This window comes from Mobula birostris, chromosome 4 (assembly GCF_030028105.1).
Source record: "Mobula birostris isolate sMobBir1 chromosome 4, sMobBir1.hap1, whole genome shotgun sequence".
NCBI lineage: Eukaryota > Metazoa > Chordata > Chondrichthyes > Myliobatiformes > Myliobatidae > Mobula > Mobula birostris.
Genome location: NC_092373.1, coordinates 97,571,735 through 97,591,223, shown reverse-complemented (window position 1 = coordinate 97,591,223; position 19,489 = coordinate 97,571,735). Strand labels below are relative to the sequence as shown.

The 19,489-nt window shown below is 45.2% G+C and overlaps 1 protein-coding gene across 5 annotated transcripts in view; it reads left to right on the top strand.

The window, feature by feature from the left end:
• Window positions 1-11,037, top strand: part of amotl2a (angiomotin like 2a) — a 47,109-nt gene extending 36,072 nt beyond the window's left edge. For 4 of the 5 annotated variants that reach the window (XM_072255835.1, XM_072255837.1, XM_072255836.1 and 1 more), the window contains exons 6-12: window positions 3-148; window positions 252-401; window positions 3,380-3,570; window positions 4,748-4,885; window positions 5,649-5,842; window positions 8,315-8,518; window positions 8,826-11,037. In XM_072255835.1, coding sequence (XP_072111936.1) covers window positions 3-148; window positions 252-401; window positions 3,380-3,570; window positions 4,748-4,885; window positions 5,649-5,842; window positions 8,315-8,518; window positions 8,826-8,914 — 1,112 coding nt within the window. In that variant the 3' untranslated portion in view covers window positions 8,915-11,037. The other variant, XM_072255840.1, reaches the window with a different exon arrangement.
• The last annotated feature ends 8,452 nt before the right edge of the window (window positions 11,038-19,489 follow it).

Sequence of the window (19,489 nt, the reverse complement as noted above, 5' to 3'; positions counted from 1 at the left end):
AGACAGGGAACAGCAGCAAGAGAAGGAGCAGCTTCGGAGGGAGTTACGCCTCTCGTGCAGCAGGTATGAAGATCAGCAGAGGCGGGTGCAGCTTCTTGACCACGCACTCAACAGCACACAGTCCAAAGTAGTGAGGCTTGAGGACGAGGTATGTTCAATTCCACTCCGATTCCTTAACTCGAGGCTGCCACAGAATAGTCAGGGTTCTGAAGCCAGGCATTTCTCTCTCTCTCTCTCTCTCTCTCTCTCAGTTGCGGAAAAAGCGAGCCTACGTGCAGAGAGTGGAGAAGTTGCAGCATGCTCTAAGCCAGCTGCAGGCTGCGTGTGAGAAACGGGAGCAGCTGGAGCTGCGACTGAGGAAACGCCTGGAGCAGGAACTGAAGAGTCTGCGGACGCAGCAGGTAAGTCAATAACCTGCCAGCTGTCTCAAAATACCATGCCAAGGGCAATCCCATTTTGTTAGAAAGGCTAATGTTGTTCAAACCAATGGAGTCTGGGTAGTAACGTGTTTGGGTCCACCCCGATGACTATCTTATTGAATAACAGATGTTATGTCTTTGTCCTGAATCCAGTGGTCTGTGTAGAGATCAACTGTAATAAAGGACGTTTGACCCAAGATTACCAGGAAGGACCTGGGCATAAAAGGCTTGAATGCAAGCCCCACAAGGATTCTTCAGAAAATAGACAATAGGTGCAGTAGTAGGCCAATCGGCCCTTTGAGCCAACACCGCCATTCACTGTGATCATGGCTGATCATCCACAATCAGTATCCAGTTCCTGCCTTATCCCCATTACCTTTGATTCTGCTATCTTTAAGAGCTCTATCCATCTCTTTCTTGAAAGCATCCAGAGACTTGGCCTCCACAGCCTTCAGGGGCAGAGCATTCCATATACCCACCACTCTCTGGGTGAAAAAGTTTTTCCTCAACTCCGTTCTAAATGGCCTACCCCTTATTCTTAAACTGTGGCCTCTGGTTCTGGACTCACCCATCAGCGGGAACATGCTTCCTGCCTCCAGCGTGTCCAGTCTCTTAATAATCTTACATGTTTCAATAAGATCCCCTCTCAGCCTTCTAATTTCCAGAGTATACAAGCCCAGTTGCTCCAATCTTTCGACATATGACAGTCCCGCCATCCCGGGAATTAACCTTGTGAACCTATGCTGCACTCCCTCAATAGCAAGAATGTCCTTCCTCAAATTTGGAGACCAAAACTGCACACAGTACTCCAGGTGTGGTCTAACCAGAGCCCTGTACAGCTGCAGAAGGACCTCTTTGCTCTTATACTCAATTCCCCTTGTTATGAAGGCCAACATGCCATTAGCTTTCTTCACTACCTGCTGTACTTGCATGATTGCTTTCAGTGACTGATGTACAAGAACACCTAGATCTCATTGTACTTCCCCTTTTCCTAACTTGACTCCATTTAGATAATAATCTGCCTTTCTGTTCTTACCACCAAAGTGGATAACCTCACATTTATCCACATTAAACTGCATCTGCCCACTCACCCAGCCTGTCCAAGTCACCCTGCATTCTCATAACATCCTCCTCACATTTCACACTGCCACCCAGCTTTGTGTCATCTGCAAATTTGCTAATGTTACTTTTAATCCGTTCATCTAAATCATTAATGTATATTGTAAGTAGCTGCGGTCCCCGCACCGAGCCTTGCAGTACTGCACTAGTCACTGCCTGCCATTCTGAAAAGGACCCATTAATCCCTACTCTTTGTTTCCTGTCAGCCAGTCAATTTTCAATCCATGTCAGTACTCTGCCCCCAATACCATGTGCCCTAATTTTGCCCACTAATCTCCTATGTGGGACCTTATCAAAGGCTTTCTGAAAGCCCAGGTACACTACATCCACTGGCTCTCCCTTGTCCATTTCCATAGTTACATTCTCAAAAAATTCCAGAAGATTAGTCTAGCACAATTTCCCCTTCATAAATCCATGCTGACTCAGACCAATCCTGTTACTGCTATCCAGATGTGTCATAATTCCATCTTTTATAATTGACTCCAGCATCTTTCCCACCACCGACGTCAGTCTAACCGGTCTATAATTCCCTGTTTTCTCTCTTCCTCCCTTCTTGAAGAAAGGGACAACACTAGCCACCCTCCAATCCACAGGAACTGATCCTGAATCTATAGAACATTGGAAAATGATTACCAATGTGTCCACAATTTCTAAAGCCACTTCCTTAAGTACCCTGGGATGCAGACCATCAGGTCCTGGGAACTTATCAGCCTTCAGACCCAACAGTCTATCCAACACCATTTCCTGCCTAATATAAATTTCCTTCAGTTCATCCATTACCCTAGGTCCTTTGGCCACTATTATATCTGGGAGATTGTGTCTTCCCTCGTGAAGACGGATCCAAAGTACCTGTTCAACTCGTCTGCCATTTCCTTGTTCCCCATAATAAATTCACCCGTTTCTGTCTTCAAGGGCCCAATTTTGGTCTTAACTATTTTTTTCCTTTTCACATACCTAAAGAAGCTTTTACTATCCTCCTTTATATTTTAGGCTAGTTTACCTTCGTACCTCATTTTTTCTCTACGTATTGCCTTTTTAGTTACCTTCTGTTGCTCTTTAAAAGTTTCCCAATCCACCGGCTTCCCACTCATCTTTGCTATGTTGTACTTCTTCTCTTTTATTTTTATACTGTCCATTACTTCCCTTGTCAGCCACGGCCTCCCCTTACTCCTCTTAGGATCTTTCTTCCTCTTTGGAATGAACTGATCCTGCACCTTCTGCATTATTCCCAGAAACACTTGCCATTGCTGTTCCACTGTCATCCCTGCTAGGGTATTGTTCCATTGAACTTTGGCCAGCTCCTCCCTCATAGCATCATAGTTCCCTTTGTTCAACTGTAATACTGACACTTCCGAGTTTCACTTCTCCCTCCCAAATTGTAGATTAAAACTTATCTTATTATGGTCATTTGATTTTGTCACACGGACACCAAAGGGAAAGAACTTGCATTTATGTACTGCTCTTCGTATCATTACGACAGCCCAAATTGCTTCACTGCAGCGTACTGAAAGTCTGATCACTGGGGCAATATGGGAAACAGAAGCACCAGTTGTGCAGTGTGTGAGGAGAATACCAGCTCTGTCAGGTTAAATGACCCAGATAGGATAAGTAAGGCCAGGGACATAACCAAAGTCTCCAAGGTTATGCACATTTTCAATGGAGGGAGCATTAAGAGAATGTTTCTCCCTTGTGACTTGACACCTTTCCACTTAGCCAGGTCTGAGGGTATATTCGGCATTTAACAAGGGTGACAAGGAACGTCCTGCAAAGTGCTAACACTGTGCTCTCGCCACATTGCCTGTTTCTCTGTGAGACACGCTAACACTGGATTCTCCCCACAGCGCCAAGCAACAGCTCAGGGCCCTGGATCTTCAGAGTACAGTGTGCCAGCATTGATGGAGCTGCTCCGTGAGAAGGAGGAGAGGATTCTAGCTCTGGAAGCTGACATGACAAAATGGGAACAGAAGTATCTGGAGGAGAGCACTATGCGGCAGTTTGCAATGGATGCTGCTGCTACAGCAGCTACCCAGAGGTGTGTCCCTGCATGTCCAGGTGTTTGTTTCCATTCCACACTCTAGGTCAGATACATTAAAGGATGTACTGGACATATCCTTCCTCCTTAGTACTCACCACCCCTACTCTTGCATCCCGTCTTAGATTTTTCTCTCCATTTAGGAGCAGAATTAGGCCATTTGGGCCATCAAGTCTGCTGTGCCTTTCCATCATGGCAGATCCAATTCTCCACTCAGCCCCAATCTCCTGCCTTCCCCCATATCCCTTCATGCCCTGACTAATGAAGAATCTATCAACCCCTGCCTTAAATATACATAAAAACTTGGCCTCCACAGCCACCTGTGGCAAAGAATTCCACAGATTCACCAATATCTGGCTAAAGAAATTCCTCCTCATCTCCATTCTAAAATGACACCCCTCTATTAAGAGGTTGTGTCCTCTGGTCTTAAACTCTCCCACCAGAGGAAACATCCTATCCACACCCACTCTATCAAGGCCTTTCACCATTTGATAGGTTTCAATGAGGTCACCACTCAGTCTTCTGAATTCGAGTGAATCCAGGCCCAGAGCCATCAGACACTCTTCGTATGACAAGCCACTCAATCCTGGAAACATTTTGTGAACCTCCTTTGAACCCTCTCCAGTGTCAGCACATATTCTACCTCACATTCCCAACAATTCTCTCCAATTCTGACCACCCATCTCCACATGTGGATCAAATTCTGGCAGCTAGTTAGCCTATCTACTGGTTTTGGGTGTGGGAGGAAACTGGAGCACCTGTAGCAAAGAAAACTGCAATCGCCACACAGACAGCACCAGCGGTTAGCAGTGGTGCCTGGAAAAGTGAGGTAGCAACCCCACTAGGTTGCACCATTCTAGTTCATGGTCGTTGTGGAGCCTCCCACCTATCATAATTTGTGTACCTGCTAGCCGGCTGGTGGTGTAGTGGCATCAGCACTGGACTTCAAGGCAGATGGTCCCGAGTTCAAACCCAGCCAGGTCCCAACCTAAGCAGCAGCAGTATCTGCGCGGAAGGAAGGCCTGGCAATCTACTTTTGTATTTTGCCATGAAAACACTAAGGACCCTATGGTTCATGAGATCATGAAGAGTCAGACTCGACTAAACAACCAAACAACAATAGCCAGCTTCAGCTTCTCTCTTCAGGGGAACTGAATAGTTTTCTTTATTTCCGCAGAGACACCACTATAATCAATCATTCCCCTCACCATTCACCCAACAACAGCTTCAATGGGAGCTCTCTGGAGAAATGTGTTTACTACGAGAACGGCGAGGTTATTGTGACCAATCATCGGCACCAAGAGATGGAGAACAGGTACTGATTTACATAGCAGCAACAGGAAGAGTGGAGCTGAACTTGGGGACGGGGATTCCAATGGATTTGGGCTTTGTAATGGAGCCTGGACTAGTGAAGCATGTTCCAATAGGAAGAGGTTAGATGTGAGGCAGTGTTCAGGGTGGTGGTGACATAGCAGTGCTCCTGGGTACAGTTTGGCCACAATACTCTGAGGATAATTGTGGTCCTATACCAGGCAATCAGACATCTCCCCTGGCTCCCTGCTACTGTTTACATGCAGGAATTGACCAGCGAGGGAATCTGCTGGTGCTATGGTTCTGGGAATATCTGGAGCCACAGCTACCTCAGGATGGTGTAACCCAATTGAACTGTTGACAGCAACCATTCTGTGCCCTTGTCCTGCTCTGCCTGTCTCAGCCAAGTCTGATTGTCCCAAAGCCAGTGACCATTACTGACTGAGGAACACACATAAAAGTTGCTGGTGAACGCAGCAGGCCAGGCAGCATCTCTAGGAAGAGGTGCAGTCGACGTTTCAGGCCGAGACCCTTCCCTCTCTTGCTGTCTGACCCATCTCCACAGCCTGACCTTCTGTGTTACTTTGCTGAATCTGTAAATCACTCTGGGTTATCAGCGTCGAGAAGATGTGGGAGGGATTTTACTTTGAGCAACTGGTCATGAATTGATAGCAGGAATAGGCAGCCATCGGTGAAGGTGTCTGTGTTAGTGCAGACCTCTGGTTTGGTCAAGAGAGCTGTGAGTAATGACCTCTTCTTGCACTCAGGATTAAAGCCCTGCATGCACAGATCCTGGAGAAGGATGCCATCATCAAGGTCCTCCAACAGCGCTCCAGAAAAGACCAGATGAAGCCTGAGCAACTGGCACTGCGACCAGCTCGGTCAGTGCCCTCCATTGCCCTGTCCACAGGGATATCCCTGACCAGTGACAGGGATGACAAGGCGATCCATGGCAGCTCAGGTAAATTACCACCAGGTAACTTTGGTTACTTCACTTGAGGCATTTTGTAATGGATCAATGTCAGGTTGTGTGTCTGAACCCCAAGCCACAGATACTGGAGCTCCGAGTTCTGATCAGGGCAGTTCTGCATTGTTGTTTTAGTCAGCTTCACTGAACTGATCTGTTTGGCAAGTCAGTCACTGCCTTAAGATTAGATTAGATTCAACTTTATTGTCATTGTGCTGAGTACAGATACAAAGCCAATGAAGTGCAGTTAGCATCTGACCAGAAATGCAAAGAATAGTGTTATTTACAAAATAACTGCAAATAAAAAGTAAGTGCTACAGCACACAAATATAAAAATACTGAGATAGTACAATATGGGTGTAATACTGCTTAGCACTGTGATGTGAGGTTCAGCAGGGTCACAGCCTCAGGGAAGAAGCTCTTCCTGTGCCTGCTGGTGTGGGAGCAGAGGCTCCTGTAGTGCCTACCAGATGAGAGGAGAGTAAGAAGTTCATGGTTAGGGTGAGATGCATCCTTGACAATGCTTTTCGCCCTGCCCAGGCGGTGTTTATGGTAGATGTTCTCAATGGTGGGCAATTGGTTGCCGATAATCAGCTAAGCAGTTTTCACCACATGCTGGAGTGCTTGGCGGTGCGATACGGGGGAATTGCCATACCACACTGAGATGCAGTTGGTGAGTATGTTCTCAATGGTACAGCGGTAAAAGTCCATCAGTATCCTGGGACAGAGGTGAGCTTTCTTCATGCTCCGCAGGGAATAAAGGCACTGTTGTGCCTTTTTTGATCAGGATGGGGGAGTTCAGGGACCAGGTGAGATCCTCGGAACTGTGGACACCAAAGAATTTGAAGCTTGATATGTGCACCACTACAGCTCCGTTGATGTAGGTGGGGACATGAGTGTGGCTCCTAGCATGCCTGAAGTCCACAATGATCTCCTTGGTCTTCTGGGTGTTATGGGCCAGGTTGTTGTCGGCACACCAAGCGGTCAGGTGCTGGACCTCATCCCTGTAGGCCGTCTTGTCATCCCCTCTGATCAGACCAACCACCATGGTGTCGTCTGCGAACTTGACTATGGAGTTAGAACCATGTACAGGAATGCAGTCATAGCTGAAAAGGGAGTACAGAAGAGGGCTCAGCACACAGCCTTGTGGCATGCCAGTGTTCAGGGTGAGAGTGGAGGAGGAGAGGTTGTCTAACTTAACTGATTTGGGTCTGTTAGTCAGAAAGTCCAGGGTCCAATTGCAGAGGGGTTAGCTGATACCAAGCTGGCAAAGTTTGGCCATCAGCTTGGAGGGAGTCACAATATTGAATGCCGAAGTAAAGTCAATGAACAGCATTCTGACGTAAGAGTTGGGGCTGTCCAGGTGGGTCGGGGCAGAATGAAGTGCCGTGGAGATGGCATCCTCTGTTGACCTGTTGGTGCAATAGGCAAATTGATGGGGGTCCAGGGTAGTGGGCAGACAAGATTTCACATGTGCTAGAACCAATCCTCAAAGTACTTTGCAATGATGGGGGTGAGTATAACTGGGCGGAAGTCTAAGTTTGTCTTCTCTGAAGACTGACCAAGTTCCCCAGTCACTGACAACATTTTAGGGAGGATAACAGGGAGTTTGCACTGAGTGGAGTGGATATCTTACACTAATTCCATTTATCACCAGAATCTGGACATTGACCAGCCCATTGGTTTGAAAGGTACTGAAGCTTTGGCAAATGAATGATGTGCAATGTAAGGGCTTGATGCCTCTGCAGACCTGCCAGTTTGACTGAGGTTCACTGTCTCTCAAACAAGTCAGCTTCAGAGCACCTTACAAATCTGACCAATTGGGTCATAAGCCCATACTTCTCAGATTTCAAATGGTGACCAACCATTTAATTCCAACCCCATTCCCATTCCAACACGTTGGTCCGTGGCCTCTTCTCCTGCAACAAAGAGGCTACTCTCAGGTTGAAGGACTAAAACCTCATATTCCATCTGGGTAGCCTCCAGCCTGATGACATGAACATCAGTTTCTCTATCTTCCAGTAAGTTTTCACTCCCCCCACCTTCTCTTTTTTCCCATTCCCCACTGTGGCTCCCATCTTACCTCTTCTCCTCACCTGCCTATCACACGGTGCTCCTCCCCTTTCCCTTTCCCCCATGGTCCACTCTCCTCTCCTCCTATCAGACTCCATCATTGGTCCTTGGCCTTTTCCACTTATCACCTTTTAGTTCATTCCCCCTCCTCCACCCACCTGGCTTCACCTATCACATTTTTGCTTGTACTCCTTAACCACCCCCCCCCCGCCCCACTGCATTCTAGATTCATCTCCCTTCCTTTCATATCTATAGATGCTGCCTGGCCTGCCTCATCCCTCCAACGTATTTTGTGTGACCTGTAAACACCACGGGAACACAAAGCGTAAGCCTTGCATTTTGCAAATGCTGAAGTAAAGGACTCAATATTCAGCAGACCTTTCCATCTTTCAGGTGCTGTAAACAAAGGCTGCATCGAGGATCAGAGTGTGGCTTCAGACTCTCATCCTCCAATGTCACACACTAAACATGGGAGCAGAGACGGCAGCACACAGACTGAGAAAATGGCCGAAGCAATACAGTCAGCCCCGGGAGGCTCACAGGACAACGAGAGCTCAGGCAGCTCACGGGCTAACAAACCTATGACCAGTTCAGTAGGTGAGTATGTGTGGTTTTCAGCGAACAGGGAGAGGAGAGAAGGGAAGGCTAGTGTTTCAGTGATATGAGGAATCTGGCAGGTGACTCATTGTTTCTGTAGAATCTCTTTAAACTGGAGAGTGCCGATTGCCATTTCTCACTCTTCACATTATCCCAAGTAATTCCAGCTCACTGGTTTAGGTGGGATGCAGGGGATCCAGAAAGCTGTGATGATGAAGGGAAGGGAATTCATAGAACTAATAAATTAATTTTTAAAAGGCACTGACACCACTGACACGTATTCATCCTGTGCATTTGATATCCGTAGATCTGCTGCAGACACCAAACCAGGTGAGTCTCAGCACTGTTAAAAGCCAAGATTCATCAGACAACGAGATGGTGGAAATCCTCATATGAGAACGACATCTACCAGATGATGGCGGACCTCTGTGTAATATAAAGGCCTTCAGGTTTCGCAAACCTTTAACTCCTTACTGCCAATGTGGAACCAGGACAAAACCAAGGAAAATGTGAACAATTCCTGCATAAAGTATGGAGTCAGAATATGATTTTTATGAAAAAAGGGAAATGTGGCCTTGAATGCATCATATCCATAAGCTGCTATAACATTTGAAGGTTATACACACAAGAAGAGCTGAGCTAGTCTTTGTGCCGTGTGTGAAGCTTCCCTGAGTGGCAGGAGACACTCTCAAATTAATCCAGACTATCTAAAGTGTTGTGAAGTTCCATTCTGGGATGGGCACATTGGTGTTATAGAAGGCAGTATTTTTACACAACTGCCAAGCATAAAAGCTTCACAGCAGCATTAATAAATATAATTACAAATATCTAGCACTAGACCGTATAATATATACTGTACATAATGCTGTAAATTATTCTTTATTTTAACAAGTTCTGTTTCAGCTTTAAACTTTGTGCAATTTAACTAAATCTTTGCTATGACTAAAAATGTCTCTTGAACTTCCCTTGTCATTTCTGCCAGCAAGGGATGTGATTTCTGTGTCGCCATCCTCCACGTTTATGTCTCATTTCCCTCCTTCAGTACCTCCTGTGCATTTTTTGATCAATGTGTATATAGCTTTCCTCGTGACTGACAACTTCTTCCAACCAAACCTTGAATTGGAGCTGACTTGGAGAAAACCCCTCACCGTAGCTTCACTACCCCAGGCCTTAGCATTCTGTCAAGATTCCACAACACATTGAAAGGATGCTCTGTTGACAATTGAGGCTTTGTGTGTTCAGAGGGGGATGTTATCAGCAGTTCTGCAATATTATCTACACCTTCCTGAGTGAAAGCATTCTTAAAAAGGACTAAAGTGCTTGTGGTCCACTAGTGCAGGACACCACAGAATCTACCACAGAGTGCTCCTCCCCAAGCAAAATACCCCATAACAGAAGATCACCACCTCCAACTGCACAGTGAGAAATGAACCATTTTGTGCCTCTGCAAGTCTGGCCTCCTGATTTAGGCAGTCCAGTGGGAGGGGGAAGGGTGGATGGTATGGTTCCACTGTTCCCTGGTCATTTCCCCATTGCCCAACCCCAGCCCAGATTTGGAATAGGGATTCTGCCTGCATCAGTGAGAATCTGTGTGGTCATGGCATCTGTCCATCCCTCCCTGAACAGTTGCCAATCCATTCCTGGACTCAGCAGGAGCAGGACTGACAAGTAGCTGTATTCTGCAGTCACATATTCACAGTGGGTCTGGTCCCCTGAGCATTGCCACACAAGGGGTGCTGAGCTTAGGGCGTGGGGCAGACTGGCAGCTGGTTTCTGCCACAATGACACATTTCCAAGTAACGAAATGAGGACGGATAGGGTTACATCCAAGTTTCGAACCTACAGCTGTCCCTTCATTCACTTTTGGGTCTAAGCATGGACCAACTACACTCCACTGAGGTATCCTGGGTACAGATACAGGTTGGGAATGGCCCTGTGATGTCATTGCGTCGGTGGCCCAAATTATTAGGGAAACCCATCCCGGAAAGGCGCATGAGCTGGGATCAGTGTCTCACATTCCACCCTGCCATGAGAGCAGTCACAGGAGAGTGAATTCTGTGAGCAGCCAAGTGAAGGACAGAGGGCAACTTGTTAATCCTACATATTGACCTGTCCAGCTGGTTACAAGGTGATGTCTTCCATGTAATGTGCTTGCTGGCCATTGCCTTCTCTCTATGACAGCATTCACACCTACTTTGTTTACAAAAATATTGTGAAGCAAAAAAAACAAAAAAAATTAATATATTTTGTACGAATATTTGTATCTGACATGGCTGTATTTTAGTGCCACTGAACCTCATGCCAAAGATGATAAACTGCATTATTATTAAATAACTTATGTAAGTATTTAATGATGAAGTCAGGGTTGTATGGAAAGGCACCAAACCCTGGGATTGCTGCAGCGTTCTGTATGGTATATAGTTATTTCAAATTAATGATGTGAATCTTAGACATCGGATTTTTATATTGGAATATCACCACACATTTCAGTAATAAAATCAAAAATTAATTTTAAAAAATACCGCTTCAGCATTTTCTACTTTGAATCTTGTATACCACTAGAAAGACTAAACTTTTGTAGACTGACATCACCAGCTCATTCATCAGCCTCACAGCCTCTGGAGCTCAGTGAACTGACAGCAGGAGGAAAAGGATGTTGACCTGTTAACTCCTCAGCAGTTCCGAGATAAAATGCTCTTATTACTCCCACTCCTCTATAGATTTCCCCATTTTCCTATTTCATCTAATTCCTTTTCCCTGGAATGGGTAGATGATTGCCTACATTACCTCTGGTTCTTTGTCCAATCAAATCAATGTCTTCTTCTTACCTGTCCTTGTGCTGATCATACCTCAGCACCTTCATAAGACCATAAGATATTGGAGCACAATTAGGCCATTTGGCCCATCGGTTCTGCTCCACTATTTCATCATGACTGACTCAATTTTCTTCTCAGCCCCCATCTCCTGCCTTCTCCCCGTGTCCCTTCCTGCCCTGACCCATCAAGATTCTATCATCTTCTGCCTTAAATATATGTATAGGCTTGGCCTCCACAGCCACTTCACTTTTAAGCAATGCCCGTCATCCCTTATTCCATCTTTGCAACCTCCATACAATGTTGCAAGGAAGAGAAGAGTCTGAGCAAACCTTGATCCTCCCATTACCTGAACTGGCCTCTAATAGAGCTGGAAGAAGTGTGTAGACTTTGGGTGTTGCCATGATTGGACAGTGTGATCTACAGCAATGAGCCCCACTAGGCAGGAGGTTGAAGGACATCGTTAACTCATGCACAGACTTAGTCATGGAGCAGTACAGCAGGGATACAAGCTCTTTGCCCAACAAGTCCACTACAGCAAAATTGTCCACAAAGCTACTCCCAAAACCTTGCTTTTGCCCTATAACCCTTCAGGCCCCTCTGCCTGTGTTCCTGTCCAAGTGCTTCTTAAATGATACCAATGTACCTGCCTCAGCCACTTCCTCTGGCAGCTCATTCCATTTGCACATCGCCCTCCGCATGAAAAAGTTGCCTCTCAGATCACTTTTAAATCTTACCCTTCTCACCCTCAATCTATGTGGCCAGTTTTGGACTCCACGATAGCTGGGGAAAAGAATGTCCCTGCCATCACTCTTATGGCTCTCATAATTTGATAAACTTCGATAAAGTCACCTCTCACCTGGCCACACACATCAAAGTTGCCGGTGAACGCAGCAGGCCAGGCAGCATCTCTAGGAAGAGGTACAGTCGACATTTTGGGCCGAGACCCTTCATCAGGACTGATGCTGCCTGGCCTGCTGCATTCACCAGCAACTTTGATGTGTGTTGCTTGAATTTCCAGCATCTGCAGAATTCCTGGTGTTTACGTTAATCTCACCTGGCCAACCTCTCCCTATAACACATGGCCTCCAGTCCTGGCAACATCCTCATAAGTCTTTTCTGCACTCGTTCCATTTTATCCACATCTTTCCTGTAACAGAGAAAACTACACAGTACTCCAAATGCAGCCTCACCTGTGAAAACATAATGTCTTAACTCCAGTACACAATGCCCTGACTGATACACCACTTAGAATGAACTCTGCACTTGGGATCCTAAATAACTCTGTTCACTTTCAGTCCCTGGTGTTGTACCAATCATAGTCCATCCAACTCTGGTTTGACTTTCCAAATTACACCACTTCATACTTATCTGTATTGAAATCCATTAATCTTTGCTCTATGATTTCAGATAATCTACAAACTTGCTGATCAAGCCTTGTGCATTCACATTCAATTCAATTATATGTATGTATATACCGTATTTATTCAGATACAGCATAGAATAGGATCTTCAAGCCACACTGTCCAGCAATTCTTGATATAACCCTAGTCTAATTGCTGCACAATTTTACATTAGCTAATTAACTTACCATTATATCTTTGGACTGGGAGGAAACCAGAGCACCAAAGAAAGCCCATGCATTTCACAGAGAGGATTGTATGGACACCTTACAGATGATATCAGTATTGAACTCCAAACTCCAATGCCCCAAGCTGTAATAGAGTGTGCTAAATGCTAAGTACTGTGGCATCCATTTAAATAACTAATAACAAGTGGTCCAAAACCGAATCCTGAAGCATACCACTAGTCACAGATCTCCATTGCAAGAAACAACCTTCAACCAACAGCCCTTGTTTCCTAGCTTCTAGCCAATTTTGAATCCAGCAAACTAGCTCTCCTTGGATTCCATGAGACCTAACCTACCAGAAGAGCCTGCTATTTAGGACCTTTTCAAAGGCCTTGTGAAAATTCAAACAGATAACACCTACTGTCCTACTGTCATCTGCCTTTTTGGTTAAATCTTCAGGTAATTGGTAACCAAGATTTGATAAACACTCACAAAATGCTGGAGGAACTCAGGAAGCATCTGAAGGATTTTGGCCCAAAACATCAACTACTTTTTTTCTATAGATGCTGCCTAGTCTGCTGAGTTCCTCCAGCATTTTGTGGGTGTCGCTTGGATTTCCAGCATCTGTAGATTTTCTTGGTTTTGGTAAACATTACCTTCCACACACAAAGCCTTGTCAATTACTTCTAATCAGGCTCTGTCTATCCAAATACTGGTAAAACCCGTCCATCAGAATACCTTCCAGTACCTTCCCTACCACTGATGTCAAGCAGACTGGCTTGTCCTTATTACCCTTCCTAGCACAATGACATTAGCTACTTTCAGCTTTCAGGTAGTGTTACAGTGGAGAACAATGAAGCAAATATCTCTGCAGTTTCTGCTTGAGCTTTCCACAGAGTCTGAGCATGAGTCTGTCAGGGCCTGATGATGTAGACTCCTTAATGTAATGTTGCAAATACAGTAACACTCTATGGTAATATGAATGTTCTCCAAAACATCTACATGTGTTTCCCTTATCTCTTAAGAAACCAGATTTTCTCCTCAGTAAACATTGAGTAGAAATATTCATTAAAAATCCCACCCATTACCTACTAATCTCTAACTACTCTCTCCCTAACCACCTTAATATAGCTATAGCGCCTCTTAGTGTTCTCCTTAAGCTTAGCTGCCAGATCCATCTCATACCATCTCTTGGTCTTCTTGATTTCCCTCTTAAGAGTACTCTGCATCTGTTTTATACTTATGTAGGAATTCACTTGTTCCTGATTTCCTCAATCCAATAAGTCCTTCCTTCTTTCTCTTGACCACAACTTCAATATCTCTCCTCAGGTAGATACCCTAAACCGTCCAGGTTTAACGTTCGCCTTAAACAGAACCATGCTGTTCCGGACTCTTAAAAGTCTCCCACTTGCTATTTGTCCCTTTCCCTTTACACAGGCTCTCCCAATTGATCTCTGCTAGATCCTGTTCAATTTGCTCAAAATGAGCCCTGCTTTAGTTTAGGACCATAAACTATCTGTGGACCTGTCTACCTGCCTTATCCTTTTCCATCACTATCCTGGCCCAGCATATCGATGAATTGCGCAACAGCAGTTGCTTATATTTCATTAGGAGTTTGAGGAAAATTGGTATGTCACCAAAGACACTCACAATGTACCTTCATTCTAACTGGCTACATCACCATCTGGTATGTGGGGGTGGGGGGTCACTGCACAGAATTGAAATTAGGTGCAGAAAGTTGTAAACTCAGTCAGCTCCATCATGGGTACTACCCTCCCCAGCATCAAGAACATCTCAATATTCCTGGATTTCAGTGCTTTAAAAGGGATGGTGGGGGCAAGGGGAGGAGGGGTGGCATTATTGGTCAGGGATGCTATTACAGCTACAGAAAGGGTGGGTAATGTAGCAGGTCCTCTTTTGTGTCAGTATAAGTGGAAGTCAGGAACAGGAAGGGAGCAGTTACTCTATTGGGAGTATTCTATAGGCCCCCTGGTAGCAGCAGAGATACCAAGGAGCAGATTGGGAGGCAGATTTTGGAAAGGTGCAAAAATAACAGGGTTGTTATCATGGGTGACTTTAACTTCTCTAATATTGATTGGCACCTGATTAGTTTCAATGGTTTAGACGGGGCAGAGTTTGTTAAGTGTGTCCTGGGCGGATTCCTGTCACAGTATGTTGACAGGCCAACTAGGGGGAATACCATACTAGATCCAGTATTAGGTAATGAACCGGGTCAGGTCACAGATTTCTCAGCAGGTGAGCATCTGGGGGACAGTGACAACCGCTCCCTGGCCTTTAGCATTATCATGGAAAACGATAGAATCAGAGTGGACATGAACATTTTTAATTGGGGAGGGCAAATTATGAGGCTATAAGGCTAAAACTTGCAGGTGTGAATTGGGATGATGTTTTTGCTAGGAAATGTACTATGGACATGTGGTCGATGTTTAGAGATCTCTTGCTGGATGTTAGGGATAAATTTGTCCTGGTGAGGAAGATAATGAATGGTAGGGTGAAGGAACCATGGGTGACAAGTGAAGTGGAAAATCTAGTCAGGTGGAAGAAGGCATCATACATGAGGTTTAGGAAGCAAGGATCAGATGGGTCTATTGAGGAATATAGGGTAGCAAAAAAGGAGCTTAAGAAGGGGCTGAGGAGAGCAAGAAGGGGGCATGAGAAGCCCTTGGCGAGTAGGGTAAAGGAAAACCCCAAGGCATTCTTCAATTATGTGAAGAACAAAAGGATGACAGGAGTGAAGGTAGGACTAATTAGAGATAAAGGTGGAAAGATGTGCCTGGATGCTGTGGAAGTGAGTGAGGCCCTCAATGAATACTTCTCTTTGGTATTCACCAATGAGAGGGAACTTGATGATGGTGAGGGCAATATGAGTAAGGTTGATGTTCTGGAGCATGTTGATATTAAGGGAGAGGAGGTGTTGGAGTTGTTAAAATACATTAGGACAGATAAGTCCCCGGGGCCTGACGGAATATTCCCCAGGCTGCTCCACGAGGCGAGGGAAGAGATTGCTGAGCCTCTGGCTAGGATCTTTATGTCCTCGTTATCCATGGGAATGTACCGTAGGATTGGAGGGAGGCGAATGTTGTTCCCTTGTTCAAAAAAGGTAGTAGGGATAGTCCGGGTAATTATAGACCAGTGAGTCCTACGTCTGTGTTGGGAAAGCTGTTGGAAAAGATTCTTAGAGATAGGATCTATGGGCATTTAGAGAATCATGGTCTGCTCAGGGACAAGTAGCATGGCTTTGTGAAGGGCAGATCATGTTTAACAAGCCTGATAGAGTTCTTTGAGGAGGTGACCAGGCATATAGATGAGGGTAGTGCAGTGGATGTGATCTACATGGATTTTAATAAGGCATTTGACAAGGTTCCACATGGTGGGCTTATCCAGAAAGTCAGAAGGCATGGGATCCAGGGAAGTTTGGCCAGGTGGATTCAGAATTGCCTTGCCTGCAGAAGGCAGAGGGTCATGGTGGAGGGAGTACATTCGGATTGGAGGGTTCTGACTAGTGGTGTCCCACAAGGATCGGTTCTGGGACCTCTACTTTTTGTGATTTTTATTAACGACCTAGATGTGGGGGTAGAAGGGTGGGTCGGCAAGTTTGCAGATGACAGAAATGTTGGTGGTGTTGTTGATAGTGTAGAGGATTGTCAAAGATTGCAGAGAGACATCGATAGGATGCAGAAGTGGGCTGAGAAGTGACAAATGGAGTTCAACCCGGAGAAGTGTGAGGCGGTACACTTTGGAAGGACAAATTCCAAGGCAGAGTACAAAGTAAATGGCAGGATACTTGGTAGTGTGGAGGAGCAGAGGGACCTGGGGGTACATGTCCACAGATCCCTGAAAGTTGCCTCACAGGTAGATAGGGTAGAAAGCTTATGGGGTGTTAGCTTTCATAAGTCGTGGTATAGAGTTTAAGAGTCACAAGGTAATGATGCAACTCTATAAATCTCTGGTTAGGCCACACTTGGAGTACTGTGTCCAGTTCTGGTCGCCTCACTATAGGAAGGATGTGGAAGCATTGGAAAGGGTACAGAGGAGATTTACCAGGATGCTGCCTGGTTTAGAGAGTATGGATTATGATCAGAGATTAAGGGCGCTAGGGCTTTACTCTTTGGAGAGAAGGAGGATGAGAGGAGACATGATAGAGGTGTACAAGATATTAAGAGGAATAGATAGAGTGGATAGCCAGCGCCTCTTCCCCAGGGCACCACTGCTCAATACAAGAGGACATGGCTGTAAGGTAAGGGGTGGGAAGTTCAAGGGGGATATTAGAGGAAGGTTTTTTTACTCAGAGAGTGGTTGGTGTGTGCAATGCACTGCCTAAGTCAGTGGTGGAGGCAGATACACTAGTGAAATTTAAGAGACCACTAGACAGGTACATGGAGGAATTTAAGGTGGTGGGGGGGTATATCGGAGGCAGGGTTTGAGGGTCGGCACAACATTGTGGGCCAAAGGGCCTGTACTGTGCGGTACTATTCTATGTTCTATGGTCTATGTTCTATGAGTGATGCCTCAAAAAGGCAGTATCCATTATTTAAGGACTCTCATCACCAGGGACATGCCCTCTTCTCATTGCTACCATCAGAGAGGAGGTACAGGAGCATGAAGACACACTCAGTGTTTCAGGAACCCTTCTTCTCCTTCACCATCAGGTTTCTGAATGGACAATGAACCCATGAAGACTTCTTCAGTAATTTTGTCTAATATTTAATTTATTTTTATATATATTGGTTGAATGCCTTTTATCGAAAAATGCAAAATCTGAAATCCAAACTTTTTTTGAGCACTGACATAATATCACAAATGGACTGCAGACTCGGGTTCTGAGTGCGGTTCCCCTCTAAGAAATAGGAAGAGGTGTCAGTGTGCTGGTTTACAGGTACGGTTGAAATGCTGAGGCTTTAGACCCCCACTTCTTGTTTTTATGCTGGTGAATGTAGTCTCTGGAAAATAAAATTGAAGACCTCAGAGCAGTATTACAGTTGCAGAGAGACATCAGGGACTGTTGTGTACTTTGCTTCACAGAATCATGGCTCACAGCCACCATTTTGGTATAAGGTTGTATCTCGATGGCTTCACCATTCTGCACAAAGGTTAGCCAAGTCTTTTAAAGGTAGAGGAGGTGGAGGATGTTTTATGATGAACTCATTGTGATGTAAAGTTATGGCTGTCTTGCTCATCTGACCTAGAAGATCTAATGGACATGTACCATACATTTTATCTGCCGAGGCAGTTTTCAGCCATCATCCTGGTAGTGGTATAAATTCCACCTCAGACCAATGTGAGACAGGGTCTGGAGCAGCTGAGTGCCATAATCAGCAGTTACCAAACAACACAAACTGATGCCTACCCTATCATCGAGGGGTACTTCAGCCAGGCCAGCTTGAAGTCCCTAAAACAACTACCACTATCCTATCACCTATGCAACCAGAGGAGCAAACATATTTGACCACTGTTATACCACTATCAATACCAGCCACACTTTGAAAGGTACAGACACCTGGCTGTATTTCTATTCCCGGCATGTAGGTAGACCATAGCACCTGTGGTGAGGACCAAGAAGGTATAGTCAAGGGAGGTGGAGGAGCACTTACAGGTCTGCTTTGTCCAGTCAGTGGGCTGCACGACATTTGGGAGTTCAACTTTGAATCTGAAAGGTTACTCCAGAGTTGTCATCGACTTCATCAACACCTGCTTGGATGAGTTGAAGAAAATACTGGACATACCCAAACCAGAATCCATGGATGAGCAGATTTCTTGTCTGTGACATTCAAGACCATTGATCCATTATGATACAAGGTCCAAGTACAACCTATGGAAGGTTATTTTAAGGGTGAAAGAAGAATTCCAACTGAGGTTAGAAACAAAATCAAATTCACATCAGCTCTGACAGAGAGTGCCAGCCATTATTTCCTATAAAATGCAACCTAATATCCTGAATGGCTGTGATGCTTCACTGCCTGATGAGTTCAATGCCTCTTATGCACATGTAACCCTCTCACTGGGCTCGTATACAAACTTAGCTCAATAACTAACTCTGCTAACAGCCACATGACAGTGGTGAGGAGGCCACCTTCGATAACAATGTACGTCTAGGGTCCGTATGATTGGGGTTCAACCAAGCAGGAAAGTTGGGACGTTCCGATTAACAGAATCACGATTTGAGCAAATGCTATGTAAATACTGCCCATAGATGATGGCAAGAAATAACAGATCGTACACTGCATAAATATAATGGAAGTTTATTTACCTATTTCAGCTTTATCAAACAGTTATTAAGAGAAAGAAAATTTAAAAAATAATAAAAGGGCTCACTTCAGTTAAACCAGTCTAAATATGTCCATGATGTTGGGGCTTGTCTCTTCCAAATGCTAGGAATAACCGTTACTCACGGTGCTGAATTCTCATCACCGATCACCAGTAGAATTTCCCATCTTGGACTCTTTCATCTCACGAAGCACTCCTTGCAATCACGTCTTCCTGTCGGATTGAATCCCACGGGCATCTCTCTGGGCTTCCCTTTGCCACATCTCACGCCAAAAGACCATGAACCAGACTACAATGATTCAG